This window comes from Dromiciops gliroides, chromosome 4 (genome assembly GCF_019393635.1).
Source record: "Dromiciops gliroides isolate mDroGli1 chromosome 4, mDroGli1.pri, whole genome shotgun sequence".
NCBI lineage: Eukaryota > Metazoa > Chordata > Mammalia > Microbiotheria > Microbiotheriidae > Dromiciops > Dromiciops gliroides.
The window spans coordinates 168,194,188-168,218,261 of record NC_057864.1 but is presented as its reverse complement, the minus strand read 5'-3'; the positions used below and the strand labels follow the sequence as shown (position 1 = coordinate 168,218,261).

Genomic DNA, 24,074 nt, shown 5'->3' with positions numbered 1-24,074 from the left:
GGAAAAGGAGATACATCAACTCTCTGAAGAAAATCATTGCTTGAGAATTAGGATGGGGTTAAATTAAATTTAGAGTTATGTTTGGATTGGGACTAAGGTTGAAGCTGAGATTGTGTTTTTGGTTGATGCTGTCCCCAGAGGTGAGCAGTGCAAATAAATATGTACATCTTAAAGTTCACAAACCTTATTGCCTATAGCCTACCTCCTATCCCTCATCTTACTCCTCCCATCTCCCATGATTCTTTCTTTGCAGCTCTGATCTATTTGATGTTGTTTCCTATCGTATTTATATTAATATGCACGTTATCTCCTCATTAATAGGACAAAATAAGAATATACTACATGCAGCATATTAGTGTGCCTGCCTTCTTCTTACAACCCCATCAGAATTGATCTGTGTTTTCTTGGCCAACTTGATATGAAACCTCAGAGCTAATTTAAATTACAAAATGAAGTTATGAATCTGTTTTTTACTGAGATGGAAACTGCAGAGATGAGAAATGAGTCAGCAAAAAAAAAAAAAGAGGCCAAAATCAACCCCAGGCCTCCTGACTCCAGATCCAGAGCTCTTTCCAACTGGATACACTGTCTTAATGGTCCAAGCAAGTTAGACGACAAAAAGGCAGCATGAGGACAGGTTGAACTACGGGACAGAGTACTGGCCTTGGAGTCAGGAAGTCCTTCCTTTGACACATTTAAGCACATCTTACTTAGCTTCCTAGTAGCTTTGCCAAGTCTCTAAAGATCTAAATTGCAACTGAATTTCCCTTGTGCTTGGACGGATTAGCTCGCCCATTTTTTTTTTTTTTTTTTTGCAGGGCAATGAGGGTTAAGTGACTTGCCCAGGGTCACATAGCTAGTAAGTGTTAGGTGTCTGAGGCCGGCTTTGAACTCAGGTACTCCTGAATCCAGGGCCAGTGCTTTACCACTGCGCCATCTAGCTGCCCCAGCTCGCCCACTTTTTACCTTCCCATGGCATCTGGAACACACAACCTCGCCAATGTCACTTAGGGTGGTATTCATGTCTCCCTGTTCAGCCAGGCCCTGGATCCAAGAGCACACACAATGCGTGTGTGTGTGTGTGAGAGAGAGACTCAATTGCACACACTCCCCCCCCCCCCATCCCCCACAGCCGCGGCAAAGAGGGCGCACACTGCCACGAGATCGCGTGAGTGAGTGGGTGGTGGGGAGGTATCGGTGTGTCTGCGTGTGAATGTGGGACGGGACGCATCTCCCTCCACCCCTCAGGAAGACCGCACGGGACGTGGCCGTCCCAGCCGCGTACCCACGTGGCCATCCCCGCCGCCGCTCTGGGTCCCTCCGTGGCTCTCAAGGACCGCACAGTATTTCCCCTCTCCCGGGTCTCGCTGGGCTCCGCCTCCGCGGCAGGACTTGCAGGGGCCGGGCCGGAACTGCGTCGTTGCTGGGGCGGCCGCCCTTCCCCGTCAGTCCGACCATGGGCTCCTGGCTCCCGCTGCTGCTGCTGCTGCCCTCCCTGGGACTTGTGTACCTGGGTCTGTGGCCAGAGCCAGGTCAGTACGGGCGCCCCGGTCTGTGGCGGGAGGGTGGGCAGTGGGAGGCTTGGAGCACCTAGGCAAGCGAAGCCTGCGGACTGCAGCCCCGCCCCCCCCCCCAATTAAAACTCATACGATCCTCATACTGGGAGAAGTCTTGGATAGTAGGATCTTGTGTCTACAGCTGGAAGGGACTTTAGAGGTCCTCAAGTCCAGCTTCTTCATTTTACAGATGAGGAAACTGAGGCCCTGGGAGGTGCAGTCACTTGTCCAAAGCCACACACCTTGAGCCGACTCCAAATCCAGATCTCCAGGGTTTCTACTGCACCTCGGCTGCTTCCCTTGAATTCGTATGAAACCCTAGTGTAAAGGAGGTCAGTTCAAACCCGACCTCAGACACTTAACTAGTTGGGTGACTCTGGCCAAATCCAGTAAGGTCTCAGTTTTCTGGTTTGTAAAATGGGGATATTAACAACACCTACCCGCCAGGGTTATGAGGGCAAAATGAAATAGGTTTCAAGTACTTTGCAGACCCGAGTGTCTGCACGTTCTCATTTTCTCTCTTTTAAAGATACAGCCGCTTTGGATATCGTTACTTCGTATTTAAGAGAGGGACGCCTCAGACACTTGACACTTACTAGTTGTGTGACCCTGGGCAAATCACTTAACACCGATTGCCTCACCTCCCCCCCCCCCCAAAAAAAAAGAGAGAGGGACTTGAACATGGGAGAAACAGTTTAAACTAATTAGGGTGTTGTGTGTATATATTCAAACTCATTTGCCTTGGCATTCAAGGTCCTCTCCCAAACCCTACCGGGAAGAGCTCATCTTACTCCTCTTCAGCCTAACTGGGTGCCTCCCCGACCCTGGATCACCCCTAGTGCTTTCCAGATTCTGGGCCTTGGCTTACACTGTTCCTTATGCTTAGAACACCCTCCTTCCTTTCTTCCTACCCCTTTAAAGTCCAGTTCAAGGGCCCCATCCTCTGGGAAGTTTTCCCTAATTTCCTCACACTCTCACCCTTATTTTCTCCCTACCTCAATTATTTTTTTTGAAACTCTGCAAGGCACTGATCATATAAATATGCTATATTATAGTTATCTGTGCTTTTATTTCTTGGGTAGTGAGTTTCCCTGGTACCATGTCTCATCTAAACTGTGTGTATGTATGTGTATATATATATATATATATATATATATTTTTTGTTGTTGTTGTTGTTTTTGCAGGGCAATGAGGGTTATATATATATATATATATTTGGATTTGAACTCAGGTCCTCCTGAATCCAAGGCCAGTGCTTTATCTACTGTGCCACCTAGCTGTCCCCCTGTATATATTTTTTTCTAAGCAAAATATTTTATCTTTTATATTACTGTCATTTCCCCAGGACTCCTTCCCCTATAGAATCATCCTTTGCAAAAAATTTTGCTGTGTTGTTTCAGTTACTCCCTGTGACCCCCCCCCCCCAACAAACAAAAACAACTATGGGCAACAAACACAACTTTGTATAATGGGTATCATCACCTACCTTCTCAATGAATGGGGGAGGGAATGTGGAACTCAAAGGAGAATTTGGAACTCAATAAAAAAAGAATGTTGGGGGCAGCTAGGTGGCACAGTGGATAGAGCACCAGCCCTGGAGTCAGGAGTACCTGAGTTCAAATCCGGCCTCAGACACTTAACACTTACTAGCTGTGTGACCCTGGGCAAGTCACTTTACCCCAATTGTCTCCCTTAAAAAAAAAAAAAGAATGTTAAAAAAATAAAGATAATTTTTGTTTTTACAAGTAGGGTGAGGTGGGGCAGCTAGGTGGTGCAGTGGATAGAACACTGGCCCTGGATTCAGGAGTACCTGAGTTCAAATCCGGCCTCACACACTTAACACTTACTAGCTGTGTGACCCTGGGCAAGTCACTTAACCCCAGTTTCCTCACTTTTTAAAAAAAGTGCCATCATTTATGTGGCAGCTAGGTGGGACAGTGGATAAAGCATTGGCCTTGGATTCAGGAGGACCTGAGTTCAAATCCGGCCTCAGACACTTGACACTTACTAGCTATGTGACCCTGGGCAGGTCACTTAACCTTGCAAAAAAAAAAAAAAAGTAGGGCGAAATAGAATTAAACTTTGTACCGCCCTCAGCACCTAGCACAGTACTCAAGCATGAATAAATACTTGTGAATGAATGAATAAATGAATCACCTCTTGCATTATATTTATTTTATCATAGCCCAGTTTGGCTCTGTCTTTCATCTTGCAGGCAATGGGCAAGATAACAACAGCATGGTCCAGCTGCCAGGTGGGACATTCCAGATGGGGACAAATTCTTTAGATGGCAAAGATGGGGAAGGGCCTATGCGGGAAGTAACAGTGAAGCCCTTTGCTATTGACAAATACCCTGTCACCAACAGAGATTTCAGGTATGGTGTGCGCTCTCTTGGTCAGGGCACTTCCTCTCACTATTCCTCCTTTCTTAACTGGCACATCTGTTGGCAAAGGATTTAAGTCTTTTTGTTTTTTTTGGTGGGGCAATGGGGGTTAAGTGACCTGCCCAGGGTCACACAGCTAGCAAGTGTCAAGTTTCTGAGGTCAGAATTGAACTCAGGTCCTCATGAATCCAGAACTGGTGCTTTATCCACTGTGCCACCTAAGCTGCCCCATATTTGAGACTTTTTAAAAACACTTTCACATTTACCATTTCATTTCAACCATATTTTCATAACAGCATAAGGAAGCTATAGTTTCCCCTCTTTTGTGAGACAAATATAGTGATGATGTATAAAACAGGGAAGGATAAAGCAAAGAAAGAGAACTGTAGACCATTATCATTAATGACTATCAATTCAAAAATGTTAGGATTTGGATAAGGACATTGAGAGGTTTAAGGGATTTGAATGAATAAATGAATGAAAAATAATAATTCAGGTGTTTGTTGTGCTATATGCTGGAAATAACTTCAAAAAGGGGAGACAACATATACAGGGAAGTGGTGGCCAGGAAAGGGAGTTTTGGTCTGGGAAATGACAGGCATGGTAAGTAGATCATAGGGCAGCCTATATTGGAAGCAATGGTGATAGCAATTCATTGATGGGAGAGGGCATGAAGCGCAGCAGAATAGGTGGCAAGATGGATGGCTGGGTGGGATGGGTCTGGTCTGGAGCCTGATGGGTAGAGTGGGCTGGGTGAGCTTTTACTCATTCACCAATTGACACAGCTTAATCCCAAAGTAGAAATTCTGAAAGATTGGATTACATGCCCCAGGGACTGGGGGTCACTTTGCACTCACCTGAGGTCATGTGGAGAGTCCATAGGAAAGAAGCTGTGTCCTCACTGATCGCTGGCTGGTATACTTAGCATGGGCACAGCGTTGAGGGACCTGGGCAAAGGACAGACAGTCTGCCAAGCAGAAGGTGCCTGTCAGCCCAGAGGTTAAGTGGAGAGAGAAGGAATACCAAGGTAGATTAACATCTGGATGGAGGGGTTGATGGGCCTTGGTTTCATCAGCTTATCCAGATTTCAGAAAGCTTCTCCAGGGAGAAGGGAAAAGGCCGCATCAGGATTATACCAGCAATTCAAGGGTGGCTCAACACTGGGTAAACAATGAGCATATTTAATCATATTAAAAATAAAAATAGGGGGTGGCTAGGTGGTGCAGTGGATAAGCACTGGCCCTGGATTCAGGAGTACCTTGACTTCAAATCTGGCCTCAGACACTTGACACTTACTAGCTGTGTGACCCTGGGCAAGTCACTTAACCCCCATTGCCCCGCAAAAAACCCACAAAAAATAAAAAAATTAAAAAAAAAAATACCCAGAATACTCTCATGCTTTTCCATCTCCCATATACTCCTCCTCCCACACACATATAGTGCCTTAAGGTTTTTAGAGTTCTTTCCTCTTGTCCTGCTGGGTTATTCTTCCCATTTTCCAGATAATGAAACTGTTTAGCTTAAATAGGGGGAGGGACTTCCCAAAACAGCCATCAGTTGACTAAGTCCTCCTAATTTTGAATCTAGCAGTTCTCTCTACCAGCAAGGTCCTTCTGAAATGCTACTCATCCTTTGAGAATCAGTTCAAATATTGCCTCTTCCATGGAGCTTTTCCTAATTCCTTTCTCTGCACCCGGCCCCCCAACAAGCATAAGACTGAGTGTACACACTCTTTGTGATCCCATGGACTGTAGCACACTCCAATACTGTCCATGGGGTCTTCTTGGCAAGGATACTGGAGTGGTTTGCCATCTTTCTCCAGAAGCAAACAAAGGTTAAATGACTTGCCCGGGGTCATACAGCTAGTAACTGAGGCCAGATTTGAACTCAAGTCCTCCTGACTCCAGGCTTGTCACTGTACCCCCTCACTGCCTCTAAAAAATCTAATGACCCTTATAGAGTCTTCTAAAGTGCTTTGTACCTCTCTTAGGATTCTCCTGGTGTTTCATACATTTCTCTTGCTTCTATGGCCCTCTACATTTTGTTATAATTATTTGTGTACATAGCACATCTGTATCAGATTGTAAGTTACTGGAGGGCAGGGACCAGGTCATATTCATATTTGGATCCTCACAGTGGGTTCAGCCCAGTGCCTTGCATTTAGGAGGCACTCAGGAAATGTCTGTGGAACAAATCAATCAGGCAACATAAAGGATAAGCCAGCAACATTCCTCTTCCCAGGGAATTTGTCAGGCAGAAGAAATACCAGACAGAAGCTGAATCGTTTGGGTGGAGTTTTGTCTTTGAAGACTTTGTATCTGATGAGCTGAAAAAGAAAGTGACCCAGAAGCTGGAGGTAAGAGGGCTTAGTGCTGGGGTGATGGCTGGCTGGGAAATCGGGCGGGACACAATAAGCAGGGCAAGAGCTACAGAGGAAAATGGAGGCAGGGGTGAGCATGAAGAATTTGATCTTAGAATCAGGTCCCCAGGGAGTAGCTGAGTCCCTAGGCCTCAATTCCTCTGTCAGGTGACTTCTGACATCTCTTCTGGCCCTAACCTTTTGTGTATCACGTCATGAGAGGTCAGGGGTTAGGACACACACCCACCAAGAGCTCCCTGCCCCTATTCCCATTTTTTTTCCACTTGGAAGGGAGAAAGTAGCTCTCGGAGAACCAAAGAACTCCATGGGATTTGAAACTGACAAGGCCTGTCAGAGGTCATGTGGTCCAGCCCTCTATCTAGACAAGCCTGTCTTTGGGGCAGCCTATCCAGCTGTAGAGGAGGGGAAAGCTGACTACTTGAGATGACCTTCAGGGAGGAGAATGCTTCAGCCTTGCTAAGCACCACCAGCACCCTCATCTTAGAGCTGGATGAGGTCGGGGTGGGGAGGCCAGTATGTTGGGAACCAGGACAGTTCAGCTTAGGGGCATGATGCCTTGCCTCTCAGTTGGTCCTCTCATCTGTTTGCAGTCTGCACCCTGGTGGCTCCCGGTGGAGAAGGCATTTTGGAGGCAGGTGAGCTTGGTTCCTGAGTCCCCATCCCCTTAACTCCTGCCCCTACACAGTCCCATTCTGAGGGCCTCACCTGCTCGCATGTTGGTTGTGTTAAAAGCACTCTGATGGGCAGCTAGGTAGCGCAGTGGATAAAGCACCGGCCCTGGAGTCAGGAGTACCTGAGTTCAAATCCGGCCTCAGACACTTAACACTTACTAGCTGTGTGACCCTGGGCAAGTCACTTAACCCCCATTGCCTCACTAAAAAAACCAAAAAAACAAAAAACACTCTGAAAACCTGAAAATTCTATGGAAATGGGTTGTTAACATCTCTTTTCGGTTGCCTCTTAGCCCTCAACACGTTTTCTCTTCCCCTCCTTCACTGTTCTATGAAATGGTGAAGGCCTAGCCTGGCAGCCCTATCCCAAACACTGTCCTAGGGATCTTGTCCGTCTCCGGGTGTCTTTCCCGACCCCCTTCCTGCCTGATCAGCCTGCAGGTCCAGGCTCTGGCATCCGAGACCGGCTAGACTTCCCCGTGCTGCATGTGAGCTGGAACGACGCCCAAGCTTTCTGCGCCTGGCGAGGCAAGCGGCTACCCACAGAGGAAGAATGGGAATTTGCTGCCCGGGGAGGGCTGAAGGGTATGTCAGTCTTTCCCCATACATGGGATGAGAGGCAATGGAAAGAGCTCTGGGTTTGGGGCAGAGTAGCTATGTGACATTGGGTAAGTCACTTAACCTTTTTGTGCCTCACTTTCCTCATCTGTAAAAAAGGGGATTAGAGTAGGGGGTCATCTAAGTTCCCTTCCAAGTACAGTTGTTCCCTCCTCTCTCCATTCCATATGAGTCATAGCCATAGATGCACACCCTCCCCAAAACAAGGCTTTGGTCGGTGGGTTAGTCCTCTGAGCACATTCAGGAGGCTGGTACATATAGCTTAACAGGAAGAATCTCGTCAGCTCTAGCTGTTGTTTCTTCACATCCATCCCCTTCTCTCCACTCATGTGGCCACTACTCTAGGTCAGGCTTTTGTTACCTCTTGCCTGGGCTATTACAATAGCCTTTTAATAATTTCTAATCTTTCCCTCTTCAAGCTATCCTTCATAACAGCTGGCAAAATAATCTTCCTCAGGTATCAGTCTGACCAGGTCACTCCCCTACTCAAAAATCTTCATTGGCTCCCCATTGCCTACAGAAAAAAAAAAAAATCTGTACTTCTTAGCCTGGCAGTTAAGGCCCTCTATAATCTGTAGTTCAATTGAACAAAGAACCAGGACTGTTAACATCCTCTCTTCACTTCCTTTCCCCTCTTCTTCTACTTCTCCCTCTCCTTCCTTTTACTTTTCTCTTTCTTCTCCCTATTCTCTTCTCCTTTTCCCTCTGCTTGCTCATTAATCGTCCTCCAACTCTCCTTCTCACCTTTATCTTGTTTCCTTTTTCCTTCTCCTTTTACCATTTCCTTCCTCTTGTCCTTTGTCCCTTTCCTCATTGCCCTCCTCTTTCCTTGTTCCTTCTCCCCATCTCCTTTCTCTCTCTTTCTGGCAGGTCGAGTGTACCCCTGGGGGAACCAGTTCCAGCTGAACCGCACCAACCTGTGGCAGGTAAGGCTCCTAGGATAAAGACTTCTGTGACCTGGGGCCTTTGGTTCTTTGGTTCTCCTTACACACTCCCGGAGTGTGTGACGGCCAAGGGAATAGTGAGCTGGGAGCCGAGATCTCCTAGGTCTGAGACCTAAACTTAACCCCACTCCAAGGGAATGGCTGGCGGGCCTGGTCCTGACCTGGCCTTGATCCTGACTTTTCTTCCCAGGGCAAGTTCCCCCAGGCTGACACAGCGGAGGATGGTTTCCACGGAGCCTCACCCGTAGATGCTTTCCCTCCCCAAAACAACTATGGTAACGCCAATCATGATTCCACTCCAGGCTCTAGGATGTAGTAGCACTGATTCTCAAGCTTTTCTCCCCACTTGGGGTAGGCTTACTCTTACAGGCCCTTAATCTTGGCTGTCTCAAATTATTCCAGGAAGAGAAAACCCTCAAACCTTCTTTCTATCCCTTATCTTCTCCCCGGGGCGGGGGGGGGGGGGGATTGGGCTGCCAGTCACTGTCTTGCCCACTCAGCCATGTCTGTCCATCATTCATCAGGACTCTATGACCTCATGGGCAATGTGTGGGAGTGGACAGCATCGACATATGGACCTCCCATTCCCGGCCAAGATAGGAAAGTTTTGAGGGGAGCATCCTGGATCGACACAGCAGAAGGTTCGGCCAACCACCGAGCTCGAGTCACCACCAGGTAAGAAGATGACCCCTATTCTAGAGAAGGAGGTCAGGGGCCAGGAGTTTCTCATAGAGGCATAATTCAAAGTGTGCTGGACTTAGAGATAAAGGACCGCATGTGAACTCTGGATTAGCCACTTACCTGGTTCACCTCTTTGGCCCTTGGTTTTTCACATTTGTAAAATGAGGGGTCTGTGCTGGATGGACTGCTGAGGTCCCTTCTGGCTCTACACCCATGATCATGGAGCCCTAGCTCCAGAACGGGATGGGGGTACAGAGCTGGTATCAGGGAAGAACACTTCTCCTTAACCCAGCTTCTCTTGTCAGTCTTGTGAGTACCAACCAAGCTTTCTGTGAAGTCAGGGAGAAAAAGTCTTTTCTATCCAGCTTAGAATGCAGGGGCTCTAGGGCCCATGTTCTGACTTTTTGTCCTGCCTTCGGATTCCCCATTTCACTCTTGTGCAAGAGAAGGGTGAGGAGGGAAAATCCCACACCAATGTGTTGAGGCAGTCAGTGGCTCCAATAAGGGTTTGGTTAGGCTAGTGGTCATAAAAGCACCAGATTTAAGAGCTAGGAGCAGCCTTGAGAGCATTTAGTTTAAATCTGTCATTTTATAGATGAAGTAACGGAGCCCCAGGGAGGTTAATGTGATTTATAGGAGCTTAGATCTTTAGGGGGAAGGTATCTTAGAGGTCATGTAGTTCAGCCTCCTTATTTTGCAGATAAGGAAACTGAGGCCCAAGGAGGTCAAGGGGTTTCCCTAAGGATTCACAGACAGTAAGCAACAGAAGTGGAATGTTTCCAGGTCCTCTGACCTGAATCGATTTGTCTAGTCTTATGGTTAGTTCTCTCTCACCACACTGTATAATGCCTCACTCTTTTCTGAGCACTTTCCCACACTTCCATCCTGTGAGGCATTTACGGTTGCTCTCATCTTATATATGAAATGAGTCCTGGAGAGGTGAAGGGACTAGTCTGAGATCCAGCAGTTAGTGACAGAATCACTCTTAGAAACACATGGGGTCCTGACCAAGACTTTTGTCTCCCAGCTGATGGATTTCCTTGGATTATCAGGCTTCCCCTACCTATGGGCTAAGCAGAAGACTGGGGAGAGTTGGCTGTTTCTGTGACCCCATTATATTGAAATTTTAGAAATCCCACCTATCAGAAAAAGTACAAGGGCAGCTAGGTGGTGTAGTGGATAAAGCACCGGCCCTGGATTCAGGAGTACCTGAGTTCAAATCCGGCCTCAGACACTTGACACTTAACTAGCTGTGTGACCCTGGGCAAGTCACTTAACCCTCATTGCCCTGCAAAAAAAAAAAAAGAAAAAGAAAAAGTCCATAGCCCCCACGACTTTTCACAGGGGCTCTCTGCTCTTTCAGCCTGAGCCTGTGGAATAGCAACTCCTTTCATGGAAGGCCAGAGAATTGGGTTCTAGCCTTGGCCTGGCCATGATCTAACTGCATGATCTCAAGCAGGTCTTTGGGCTTCTTGATCACTTATCTATAAAACGGGAAGAACCGCCTCACAGGATGGTTGTGGGGGTGGGAAAGTACTTAAAACAGTATAAAGAGGGGCAGCTGGGTGGCACAGTGGATAGAGCACCGGCCTTGGAGTCAGGAGGACCTGAGTTCAAATTTGGCCTCAGACACTTAACACTTACTAGCTGTGTGACCCTGGGCAAGTCACTTAACCCCAATTGCCTCACCAAACAACAACAAAAAACCCAGTATAAAGAGTATTGTTACTATTTCATAAAATGTCATACTTTAGATGTTACCTGGGAAAACTGAGGGCAACTGAGGGCCAGGCAGAGCAAAGGACTTGCCTGAAGTCATAGAACAAGTCATTTGAGTTAAGTGTGGTTTTTTGAAGACCCTAAGCTTAAATGAACTGAATGACAACCTCTCAGTGCAGTCTCTCTTTTCCTATTTTCACTGTTCAGGTGAAAGAAGTGCTATATCAGATCTTGATACATTTGGTTCTTTTCTTCCCTCTCTCTCTGATGGCAGGATGGGCAACACTCCAGACTCTGCCTCTGACAATTTGGGCTTTCGTTGTGCAGCTAGCCCAGGCCGGCCTCCTGGGGAACTGTGAACAGAGACCAAGAGATAAGGGGGAGAATCCCTGCCCCCTGCCCTGCTTCCACAGCTAGCCAGGGCTCTCAACTCAGCCAATGCCTTATCAACAGAACATCAGGCCCAGACAAAGGGACAACTGAAGTAACTCCAAATTCCATCCTGGCCACATCAACCATTCTCCCTTTCTCAATCCCCTCATCCTCCCCCCCGCCCCCCCAATTCTCCACTGAGTTCCATTGTGTCAAGAACTCTGGTGAGGCTGAGAATGACCAGGACCCACACCCCACACGACTAGGCCCATCACCAACTCAGGGAACCAAAACCCTTGGTATTAACTATAGTTTAGTTGCAACAAACACACCTACCTGCACATTGGATGGAGAAATGAAACTTGTAGTCAAGAATCATGGATTGTTGGAAATGGAGTGGACTTTCAATACCATACAGTTTAAAAGTTCTCAAACTCATTGAGCCCCAGGGTACTAATTTGGGCCATGAAATACATTGTTAGAACCCTAAAATACTGGTCCAGAGGGTAGGGGTGGGAGCATATGAGGTTATGAAATATTTGCTGAGTATCACAGGGTTAGGGAAAATCTTGGAATGAAATAGAAGAAATTGTTTTTTTAATACCAAAAAATTGTTGTATGTAATATTTTAGATACCTCATCATTATACTAATATTTTAGATTAGTATATCATTTAAGAAGGAAGAACAGCCCTATTCCTAATGGAACCCCTAATGGTATTGTGTCATTTCTCAGGTTCTAGCACCTACCTCCCAGGGTTGTTGTGAGGTTCAAATTAAAAGTGCTTAACACAGTTCCTGGCACACAGTAGGTGCTATGTACTCATTCACTTCCTTTCCCTTTCTGTGGAACCCAGTTTGGGAATCACTGGTTTTATACAAGCCTCCTGTTTTGACTGGTGAGGAAACTGGAGTTCAGGTGAAGTGACCAGCCTAAGGCCTCAGTGTCAGAAGCAGGCAGGCTGCACTTGCGTCTTCATTCAGTCCAAGGCAGTTTTCTCTACTAGGCAGATGTTCTCAAGCATGACTGGAGAGACTGGAGTGGGGCAGAGGTTGGGGATACCTGGGCATACAGAGTAGGAAGCATCATGGTAGGAAGCAGAGCCCACACTTCTCCTTGCTCACCCTCCATGTGGGACCTCAGGTTGGGCTCCTAATTAGCAGAGAAGAGACACCCTGCCCCTCCACTGAAGAACCCAACAAGAGGGGTTCAGGGGAGTCAATTGAGACAGGAACTTAAGAGTCTGCCTCAAGTGTGTCTATCAGTAAAAAGGTCCTGCTCTGAACACACACTTTCCTTTAGGCATGACCTTATACTGTAACCTATTGCTGAGTATCATTGGGGAGGGAAAAGGCTGCCAAGAGATGCCTCAGAATCCCCGATGCTCAGAGGGGTAGGTGACTGCTAGAGTCACATGGCTTGTACCCTGCAGAGGTGGCACCGGGGGGCCATGTCCCCTTAGAAGTTCTCAGTAGGATTCTGCTATTCAATTTTCTTTGCCCAGTGACACAAATACAACACTGATGAACTGATGCACAAGCCAAAGGGACACCACCTCCTTGGTCACTGGCTTCATATGACAGTACTTGGTAGATTTGGACCAAAGGTGATCCTTCTCAACATGATCACCAGCATCGGGAAAAAGCAAAGCAGAGTGCATAGATTCTGGGGTCAGCCCTCTCCTTCCCTACCATTACACAAGGCAGTTGGACTGGGAGTCAGAGGCCCTGGGTTTTTTTTTAAATTTTTTTTTTTTTTTAGTGAGGCAATTGGGGTTAAGTGACTTGCCCAGGGTCACACAGCTAGTAAGTGTTAAGTGTCTGAGGCCGGATTTGAACTCAGGTCCTCCTGACTCCAGGGCTGGTGCTCTATCCACTGTACCACCTAGCTGCCCCAGAGGCCCTGGGTTTTAATCACAGCTCTCCCACTTATTAGCTATGTGACCCTGGGCAAGTCCTTAACTTGTCTGAGCTTCAGTTCCTCTGTAAAATGAAAAAAGTGAGCCTAGATAATCTCAAGGGTTCTTTGAAGTTCTATAACTATGATCCTTTGGAAGCCAATGAGAACACTAGTTTACATTTCCTTAAGAGGCAGCATGGCCTAGTAGAAAGAGTCTAGGTGTAGAGCCAGAAAATCTGAGTTCAAGTCCTGCCTCTGCCAAGTTTTGGCTGTGTGACCCTGAACAAGTCAATTAACCTCAGTGCTCTGGGCAACTCTAAGACTAGAAATCAATGCTGACCAGCATTGGTAGAAGAATTTTCTTCACCAGAATTCCCAATTCCACTAAAAATCACTGAACCAGACTATATCCCTTCTCTGAGTTTCTGTGGTTCCAATAGCCCTGCAAGTTTGGAACATTAAATATCATTACCGGTTTACACATGAGGAAGCCAGAAAACTAAGGTCCAGATAAGGGACCTTATCACTCAGCTAACATGTCATGGAACTCTCAAGAGTCGCAAAGGATCCCGGAGGCCCCTCTTTCTGGTCCAGCCTGTAGCTGATCAAGGCAACAAGCCTGTAACTCAGCAAGGTCCCTGGCCAATAGTGAAGGTAAATCCAGCCTTCACCTGGAGTGCTCTGGGGACCCATTGTCACAAATGGGCACAGCCAATTTTACTCTGAGACTGCTCTGATTGGTAACAAGTTTCTCCCAGCAAAAGCCTAAATTTGCTTCTGCAAGTTCCACCCACTGCTCTGGGTGCTGTTCTCTAGGGCTCAGTAGTCCAACCCCACTTCAGCAGGAGAGTCCTTTAAATACTTGAACACAGCTCTCTTGTCCCTCTTTCCCTGTGGCACGATCTCAAGGTGCTTCACTATCCTATCCTGGCTGTCCTGGACAATGCAGACCTTGTCAACGGCCTTCCTAAAATGTGTCCAGATGTCAAACATAATGCACCTACTGTGTGCCAAGCACTCTGCTCACTAGGGATACAAAGAAAAGCAAAAACAATCCTTGACCTCAAGGAGCTCAGTCCAATGGGGAAGACAACATGTAAATAGCTAAATGGGGGATAAAATGAAGAAAATCTCAAGAGGGAAGGCACTAATGGCAAGGAAGACTATGAAAGATGCGTTTTTTAAAAAAAATTTTTATTGATGCCTTTTTGTTTTTACATCACCAGTGTCCCCCAGTATCTTCCTCATGCTAGGGAGTGATTCCATATAAAAGTATTTTTTAAAGACAAAAAAAGGAAAAAAATTCAGCATACCTGATCAGTGCTGAATAAATAACATATAGCAGATCACAAAACTTGAAAATATATGCAATGTGTAATACTCTTGGACCTCCCATTTTGGCCAAGGGATGGGAGTGTATTCTTATAGCTAGCTCTTCTTTCTTTGTTTTTTGCAGGGCAATAGGGGTTAAGTGACTTGCCCAGGGTCACACAGCTAGTTAAGTGTCAAGTGTCTGAGACCAGATTTGAACTCAGGTCCTCCTGAATCCAGGGTCAGTGCTCTATACACTGTGCCACCTAGCTGCCCCCGCTAGCTCTTCTTTTGAGCCATTTTTGTTTCGTTTTTTTTTTTTTCCTGGTAGTGTAGTTGTATATATTGTTTTCTTGGCTCTGTTTATTCACTCTGCATGATTCCAAGTTGATTTTTTCATGCTTCTTTGTATTCATCAGTTTCTTACAGCACAAGTAGTATTCTATTACATTCATGCATCATAATTTTTTAGCCATTCCTCTATCAATGGAAATTGTTTTGTTTTCAATTCTTTGCCATCACAAAAAATGCTGTTCTCTCTATTTCAGTATATATGGAACATTTTTTTTTATCAATGGGGGTATAAACCTAGCAATGGAATCTCTGTGTCAGATTATGGACATACCTTTTATTTTTGCAAATTTCAAATTCTCTTCCAAATTGATTATTTGGATCTACTTTCACTAACAATGCACTAGTACCTTCCCACAACCCCACTGACTATTCCCATCTTCTGTCATCTATACCAATTTTTTGGGTGTGAAGGAAAACTTCAGGGTTGTTTTGATTTGTATTTCTCTTAGTGATTTGGAGCATTCTTTTATAGTTATCAATAGTTCACAATTCTTTTGAGAACTATTTGTTCATATTCTCTCACTACTTATTAATTTGGTTTTTGGTTTTATATAGATATGAGAATCTAGATGTCTATCTAGATATCAATGTTAAGAATTTATATATCTTAGATACCAAACCCTTATCAGAAGTTGGGTACAAAGATTTTTCAGGAAAGGCTTTTTTTTTTCTTTTTAGGAAAGGCTTCTTGCTGATACTCAAAGGAAGGCAGAGAACTGAACCTAATAGTACAGATGGAGTCTGACTGGGGCAAAGTATGGTGGAACCATTCTCTACCTAATCCTGGACACGGTTTCTCTTAATACAGGATAGCCTAGAACTGCATTAGATTTTCTGAATGACATGTCTCACTATTGACTACTGCAGCTCACTAAAACTTCTAGATCTTTCCCACACAAACGTCTAGTTCCTCCTCTCTTATGGTTCATTTGTGAAGTTTAGTTTTTAGATGCCAGTACAGAATTTAATTTCTTTCTATTTCATTTTACCCTATTCAATTGGGCTCATCATTCTCATTTTTTGAGTGCACCTCTTTCAATGCTCTCACTTTCCAGATGAAGAAACTGGGGCCCTGAGGGGTTACCGGACTCACTTAAATACACCCATCTTTTTATTTCTGAACTTGGGTCATCTGTTAGCTAGTTCTGACAGTTTCTCTTCTATATGATTTTGACAAGCATAGTATCTATGCCTTTATCCAGTTCATTGATTTAAAAGATTGAATAGCACAGGGCCAAGAGTTACAACTGGGATTCAAACTCAAGTTTGACTCAATGTGTGAATTGTTTTCAATTTGTTTTTCTGTCACTTTCACCCCACTCCCCATATTTAATAATAATAATAGCAGCTATCATTTATATACCACTTACCATCTGCTAGGCACTGTGCTAAATGCTTAACAAATATCTCATTAGATTTTCACAACATCCCTGGGAAGTAGGTGCTATTATTATCCCCATTTTACAGTTGAGGAAACTGAGGCAATGACTTGCCCAATGGGATCACACAACTAGGGAGTGTCTGAGGTGGGATTTGAACTCTCAGGCCCAGTGCTTTATATACTTCACCACCTTTCCTCCTAATGTTGGAGGGTTGGTTATGGTACCTGTTCTCGTCATGCCATTGGAGTAATCCCCTTTGCTAAATGGCTACTGAGATGACTGGGTGATTGTTAGTGGAAGCACACTGGTTGGAACTGGTGGGGCAGCGTTGGAAGGATGGTCCTCAGGAAGTAGCAGTCACCTCACTGGAGATGCAACCTTCTAATGACAGATGGTTGAGGGAGTGATCCTAGAGGGTGTGCTGCACCTCTTTTAGGATATTTCCTGCCATGTCTTTTTGTTACTAGTATACATCTATCTTTCTCTTTTGCAAACTTGCTGGAGCCAGGGACTATGTCTTCTACTCTGTCTCCCCACAACGTTCCATTAGTGCCTGTTGATGGACTATCTTTGGCTAATGTTCCAATAACACACAACGACTGTATAATATTTCTTGCATAAAAACCTTCCATTTATTTTGTACTCTCACAGCTGCCTCTTTGTAGCATTCAAATTTTGGAAATTCCATAAATCTGACCAACCTCACGACTCAGTTGTTATAAGTGAAGTCCCATCACTCATCAAGACATAGATCAGGTGGTTATCTGGTCAGTGCTGTGGACAGCTTGTATTCAAACATAAAAGGGAAGCAAGTCAAGGCATTATCATCCTCTAATAGCATGTACCCAGGCTAGTGAACTACGTTAGCCTTACCCTACATAGCATTCATAAGCTCACTCTCCTCTGACACCAAATATGAGCTGCACAGTGCTGAAATATGTAGCAACTCGTTGTCTTTCCTTCTGAGAAGTTTGTACCCTCCCCTGTGATACTTCTGTCCCCCCACATCCTCATACTCCAGGTTGCATATGGAATAGCACTGAGCCTTTTTCCTTGTTAAGTGGGCACCAACCAGATCCTGAGACAAGCAGTGTGAGAAAATGAACAATAACTCAAAACAAAAGCGATGTCTCAGTTATAAAACACTGATTCTTATTTTCTATGTGGGGCAGTGACCAAATAGTGTTTTCACTTGACAATTTCCCAAAATACAAGTTGAAGGGTTTTCTTTGTGTTGGAGCCCCTGCAAAGTCCAGGTGTCCACTCTTGGGTAATTGGAGTAACTAGAATAGGCAGGTAGAGTAGGAGCATCTTACACAATGGAAACCAGACTGGTCTAACACAGGGAACATTTATTACACAACAACCAACAGTAAATGTTTGCTTCATTCCATCATAATAAGACCAGGAGCTATTGCCAGGCACAGCATCAAATTTATAGACCCACAAAAATATTTTTACACCCCAAACTCTCACCAGTAAATGGAGACTAAAGAATAAGGCTGTATGCACCAGCAAGTGGATGCAGGCAAACCTCTCATGTCTGTTATAGTGAAGAGATAAGTCCAAGCACCACCAACTGCAGGAGGATTTGATGAGAGTCGTAAGGATCATGGACAACCAGAGGCAGGGAGCGTGCAACAGGGAGAACACAAAAACATACTGGAAACTTATTTACTCTCTAATTCAGATTAGTCTGAGGTGTTGCTCTGATCCAGAACGATTATCCTATGTTCATTTTTTAAAGAAGAGAAAGGAGAGGGGATAAAAAAGAATTACTTTAAAATAACTTACAAATGGCATATTTCTAGTCAACTGAGATAAAAGAGATGTGCATTATTAGGTAAACTTGTGTGGAGGGGTATATGAAGCACAATCAAAACCATTCTATGATTCATTCAACCCATGCTAAACTCAATTGTCAATTTTCATTCCCATCAGCCCCTTACCACAGAAACTATAAATATAACACGATGCTGGCATCCCCTCCTCTATTAGTTTGCTTATTCCAAACGCAGGTGATTTTTAATAGTTCTGCTAATGCTGTGTGAAACTGGGGAGCTTAACATATGAATGCATCTGGCACCAAGTTACCTGGATGGTTGGGTCCAACCCAGGCAATGCCACAAACCAGGTTTCAGTTCTTCCTGATCTGGAACAAGTAAATCACAGTAAATTAGCAGGTAATCTCACTCAAGGCCCCTAAACATCTTTATATTCAACATAGAGCAGTGGCAACTTAGCCTCCCTGCTTTGAGTCTGTAGTTGGTGCTATGTAGGGTTCCCTCCCTGACTCACGAGAAACACTCATATTAGAACTAAAGGGAATGGACTCTAGCCCTTAATTTTTATGTCTTTTTTTTGATAATAAACATTTTTATTTATAGTTTTGGGTTCTAATTTTTATCCCTCTTTCCCTCCCTTCCCTCCCTCCTCCATGAGGTGGCAAACAAACTGCTATGAATTCAATACAACTATGCAACAGCTCTGCATTTTAGAAAAAACTATAATACTCATATATGTGAGCTATGTCACTTATTCAGTCAGCAGAAGGTTTATTTGTTTATTGATTACAGTAAATCATGTAATGAGATAGATCCTTGCAAAAACTCTGGTCCCCAGGGACTTTGAAGTTCCTAAGTTGGGACCCACTGTACTAACTTAGAAACCAAATCCAGGCAGGCCATTCCTGTTAAGGTTAAGACTCACTCAAATGCTGGTTAGATCTCTATCTTCCACAATATCTATCATCCCTTTGTAGGAGGACTGGGCTATGAGGAATCAGTGAATGCCACAGTGGCCTGAAAAGAATGAACCTGCCTCCCACCAAACAGCAAATATGCTGCTAGAGAGGAATCCCTGCATGGGAAGGAGTCATTTGTGGATAGCGTCACAGGCATGCAAAGCTTTCTAGAGCAGTTTTTTTGTTTCGTTTTTGTGGAGCAATGAGGGTTAAGCGACTTGCCCAGGGTCACACAACTAGTAACCTAAAGCAGTTTTGAAGTCAAAGTTAGTTGAAGACATTCCCATCACATGTGCCTCCCATTTTAGTTCTATAATCAACTATTATGATTGATTCTACAACCTTTTTATGAGCTGCCAGACCACCAAAAAATAAAGCTCTGTGTTCTGTCAACTGTCCATATCCAGATGCAAAAACAAACTCATGCTTTTGGACCGACAGCTTACTTTTGAGGCAGAACTGGGTGTTAATGACAAGCCTTTACCATAAACTAGAGGAAAAATAAATTAACAAAAGCAACAGGGGCAGCTAGGTCACGCAGTGGATAGAGCACCGGCCCTGGAGTCAGGAGTACCTGAGTTCAAATCCAGCCTCAGACACTTAACACTTACTAGCTGTGTGACTCTGGGCAAGTCACTTAACCCCAATTGCCTCACCAAAAAACAAAAACAAAAAACAAAACAAAAGCAACAAAAATGAGTCACTGGAAGGCAACCACTTCTGAATAAACTCTGTACTCCTTAAGATACAGGCCTACAACTGTAGATCCATTAAATAGAACCTATTAAAAGAAAACTACCTTCAGGGCTCCCAGGAAAGCTGTCTGTTTTCCTTTTCTCTGCCTTGGCCCCTTCTTCCCCCTTTTTCTTCTTTTCGCCTACCTCTTGATTTCTTACACTTGTCTCCCTTCAACAACAAGAATTTTGACATCAGACCACAAGGAGAAGGGCCAGGAGAGAATTATGCAAAAAGCAAAGTATATAATATCACACTATATATATAATCCAATTTCTTGTTCACAACCTCATATCATGTGAACACATCAGACTTACTCCTAAGATTCTTTCTAAAGTGAAACAGTTATAGATTAAACTAATAACTCAAGTAGGAATATGCTCTATGGGTCAAGAAGATACTGAAAATTTTCAGGGATCATAGAATCATGATGTAGGTCTTTGGACTCTTGGAGCTCATTTTATTCAACAATGTCATTTGACAAATGAAGAAACTGAGGCCCAGAGAGACTGACCTGCCCAATGTCTCACAGGTATATTTGTGGTAGGTAAGATTTGAACCCAGGTCCTCTGACTAAAAATCTAGTCTCCATTCCACTGTACCATACTGCCTATTTCAACTTCAATTACTAGATAACTTACATTTCTATAGTTCTTTAAGGGTCATGATTGGCTTTACTTATAATAGCTTTGTGAAGTATTTAGTACAAGTATTATTGGCCCTGTTTTACAGATGAGGTAACTAAAGTTCTAAGAAACAGATTGACTTGACTATCATCACAGTTAATAAGTTTTAGAACTAGGATTTGAATCTTTGAAAATGTACTTTTAAAATTTGAACTAATTAGAGAGTTTCTAGACAGCTATATAGCTTTCTCTATTTTCTGATGAAAAATTTTATTGTTGTCTTTTGCTTTTTATATCACCTTCATAGGCATGAGGATCACAAATTTCATCATCCCTTCCTGGTTTTACCTTTTTCACCTTGGCTCTTACTGGGATGGGATGTCAAGAAAAAGCGAGCATGGGACTACAGCTCAATGAGAAATTACTAGCCTTAGTTCTTAGTTCACTGTATAGACCAGAAGAAATAACCTGTAGCTGTCTCACAGTTGTTGATCTGTTATATACTGCTGCTCTTAAAACCTTTTGTAGTAGAATAGTATAAAATCAGGAATTATTTGTAAAGTGTAAAAGTTCAAAGAAAAAAAAATTTAAGTCCCTAACCACTGAACTGCACTAAATTAAGAACAGCTATTGGCTTTGATAAGTGGGCCACATCCTGTCAGCTCTGCTAAAGATCTGCTAGCCACAAAAACCTTTACAAAAAAGACGCTGGAAAACAATGGCTACACTTTAACTGGACTCCTTATCTGAGAAGTTCCTGAGGTATGGGTAGACAGTTTCGTGTATGGAGTGTAACACAGACTGAATTGGGAACACCCGATTGGTAATTGATTGGCTTTGCTTCAAGTTTTTGAAATTCCTAATATCGTTTTAAGATATTATGTTTCTGGGGGCAGCTAGATGGCGCATCGGCCCTGGAGTCAGGAGTACCTGAGTTCAAATCTGACCTCAGACACTTGACACTTACTAGCTGTGTGACCCTGGGCAAGTCACTTAACCCTCATTGCCTCACTTAAAAAATAAAAAGATATTATATTTCTAAATTTTCTAATAATGTATAAATTGGTGAACAACTATAAACTATGGTGGAAAAGCAATTTCTTTTATATCTGGATAACAAATTTTTTTTTAAAGAATTTTTTTTTGGTTAAAACAGGAAATCTGAGTTTCTCTGATTATTGGAACTTACCAGTTAAGCATTATGGGACTTATTACATTATTCCTGAGCAAGTAAATATAACAAGTGGTGGACTGCACATCCCACCTAGCTAACTTTGTTTTTGTTTTTGGTGGGGCAATGAGGGTCTGCACTACCTAGCTGCCCCTTTGTTTGTTTTTTTGGTGGGGCAATGAGGGTTAAGTGACTTGCCCAGGGAACCTAGCTGACTTTGAGCCTGATTTTGTACCTAGCTGTCTACAGAAGTTCTGCCTGGAGTGCACATGAAGCTGCCAGATAGCTTGGTCCCTTTTAGAGGTATGGTAACTTCCTACAATCATGTAATTTGATCAGCTTAAACACAATACTGGGTTTCAGGTTGGTACTGCAAATGAGTCACCATAGTGAGATGCAGATATAGAAATTCTAGTATAAGACTCTGGCTGTGTCATCTGTCTGCTATTAGTTATGCATTTTAAAAACAGAAGTACACTTCTTTGACATGCACTCTTGTCACCTTAAGTCCTTTCTGATTTTTTGCCCTGGACTAATCTTTTAAACTATTGTTAAAATCTGTTCCATCTAGGCTCAAGGCTTCAACCTCATGGCAGTTAACAGCTGGTGCCTATACATTTCCTCCCACCCTGTGGACCTCACATCTCCTCACACTCTCCGGACCAGGCTTTCCTCCCTCCCTCCCTCCCCCACTGTGATTTCTTTGACCCCCCCCCCCAATCAGTTTGAAGCAGTTACAGAAAAAGAATCTTTTCCCCTTTTTCCTTACATATACAGAAGTAGGGAATGTTATGGGCCTGGGGCACCTCAGAAGTTTTCTGGGGAAATTCAAGGAACTTTCTCCTTGAGAAACTAAACCAAAGGACAGACACACCTAAAGAGATATGTGGCAACTGAGGATCTGGACTGAGTTAGCTCCAGGACCACCACCCTTCATTCCAGTCTCCCCCACCCCTGGGGAGAAAAGATTAGGTGTGGCTGATGCCTTTGTGGCATGAGGGGGACAGAGATGGCTTGAGAGATGGGAGCCACCTCTCGACCAATTTCCCCAAGCCACCACCAGTGGGGGATAGTCCTACCCCAATAAGAGAACTTTCCACAGTCAGATGATTACCCCATCAGACCACCATCAGGCCTCTATAAAAGTATTTGCCTGTCTTCTGCTCAAAGAGATAGGTATCTCAGAACCAGGCTCTGTGCCATGCCTTCTCCCCATGAGAAGTCGTCCAAGGACTTCTTGGTTTCCTTTCCCTGGTGCCTAAATAAAATGTTATTTTATTCTAATTGGATTTGTGTGCAAGAGGGTGTAATTCTTTTTATTTTTATTTATTTATTTATTTTTATTTTATTTATTTTGGGGTAAGGCAATCGGGGTTAAGTGACTTGCCCAAGGTCACACAGCTAGTTAAGTGTCAAGTGTCTGAGGCTGAATTTGAACTCAGGTCTTCCTGACTCCAGACTCGGTGCTCTATCCACTGTGCCATTTAGCTCCCCCCAAGGGGGTGTAATTCTTTAAAGAGGAATTCCTAAAAACCCCTACCCCCAAACACCCACCAATTTTCCCCATAACAAATTATTTATAACTTTATGGAGAATTTCAATTTTTAGAACTTTCCATACATCTTCAACCAAATCTATTTTCATTATAGACAGAATCATAGGATTTAGACTTGAAATGGGTCTCTGAAGCTTATCTAGTCCAACCCCCTTCTTCAATTATGAAATTGTACCTAGCTCTTCTCTGAGTCAAACAAGTCTAAGATTTTAATGACTAGGTCTGGTATTTCCTTCCTTCATCCCGGATGACACACCATTTTCTCCTAAGGTCCTCATCACTTCCCCATCACTAATTAGTTGTCTTTTGTTTCAAAACAATAAAAACATCTAATTCTATTACTAATAAATACCACTTTATATACCATTTGTAAAGCACTTTCAACTTTTCAGTCTTTGTATGCCTAATTACTTAATTTTATCTTCATAATGGCCTTGGAAAGTATGTGGGAGAGGCAGCATGGTACAGCAGAAAGAATGCTACAGTGATTTGTAGTCAGACAACTTGGGTTCTCCTGTTGGTTCTGCTATTGACTCTGTGGGCTGGATCCCTTAGCCTCAATTATGAAAAGCACTCTCCACTCTAAATCTAGGATCCTCAGGAAGGGATAAGCACCCTGCCAAGATTATTTGTTAAGTGACAAACCAGGACTGGAACTGAACACCACAAACCTTTATTAAGCATCTGTGTGAGTCCCAGGGCTCAATGGGGAAGGTACAATGACAATAGAAAAAGTATCCTTATTCATGAGGAGCTCACATCCTACCTCCAACATGACAGGCAAGGCAAGGACATGGTACCAAAACTGCAAATCCTGACGTCACTAAAATCAGGATTCAGCAAGACTATTTTACTTCTGTGAGAAAATAATGATTAATAATGGATTTCTAGGAAAGATCCAGGCATCAGTTTAGCTGCTCTCTCTCCCCCTTACCACAGAAAGTTCAGTTTCTGCCCAGGATAAGCCCAGGGG

The 24,074-nt window shown here is 43.9% G+C and overlaps 2 protein-coding genes across 4 annotated transcripts in view; one reads left to right on the top strand and one right to left on the bottom strand.

Annotated features, from left to right (window-relative positions):
• The first annotated feature begins 1,198 nt into the window (after positions 1-1,198).
• On the top strand, positions 1,199-22,251 carry SUMF2 (sulfatase modifying factor 2). 3 transcript variants are annotated; one of them, XM_044003987.1, is made up of 9 exons: positions 1,199-1,532; positions 3,772-3,931; positions 6,182-6,296; positions 6,911-6,955; positions 7,426-7,576; positions 8,480-8,535; positions 8,744-8,828; positions 9,078-9,228; positions 22,118-22,251. In XM_044003987.1, exons 1-9 carry the CDS (start codon positions 1,214-1,216, stop codon positions 22,242-22,244), a joined length of 1,209 nt encoding a protein of 402 aa, XP_043859922.1. In that variant the 5' UTR covers positions 1,199-1,213; the 3' UTR covers positions 22,245-22,251. The 3 variants fall into 3 exon arrangements, with proteins under 3 accessions (XP_043859922.1, XP_043859925.1, XP_043859924.1); XM_044003990.1 differs by lacking the exon at positions 22,118-22,251 and adding an exon at positions 15,568-16,154; XM_044003989.1 differs by lacking the exon at positions 22,118-22,251 and adding an exon at positions 11,228-12,119.
• TEX14 (testis expressed 14, intercellular bridge forming factor) overlaps positions 17,581-24,074 on the bottom strand; it is a 183,886-nt gene continuing 177,392 nt past the window's right edge. The window contains exons 28-30 of the mRNA XM_044003986.1: positions 19,814-19,920; positions 18,366-18,423; positions 17,581-17,999 (exon numbers count right to left, since the gene is read on the bottom strand). Of these exons, the coding sequence (XP_043859921.1) occupies positions 17,963-17,999; positions 18,366-18,423; positions 19,814-19,920 (202 nt within the window). The 3' untranslated portion in view covers positions 17,581-17,962. The remainder of the gene's footprint in view (positions 18,000-18,365; positions 18,424-19,813; positions 19,921-24,074) is intronic.

What these genes read in the sequence shown, in the direction of transcription:
- SUMF2 (XM_044003987.1), top strand. Translation starts at nt 1,214, where the DNA reads ATGTGGGACGGGACGCATCTCCCTCCACCCCTCAGGAAGACCGCACGG. An exon ending in AAGTGACCCAGAAGCTGGAG is followed by an intron (nt 6,297 to 6,910) that starts GTAAGAGGGCTT and finishes ATCTGTTTGCAG; the next exon opens with TCTGCACCCTGGTGGCTCCC. An exon ending in CCCTCCCCAAAACAACTATG is followed by an intron (nt 8,829 to 9,077) that starts GTAACGCCAATC and finishes ATCATTCATCAG; the next exon opens with GACTCTATGACCTCATGGGC.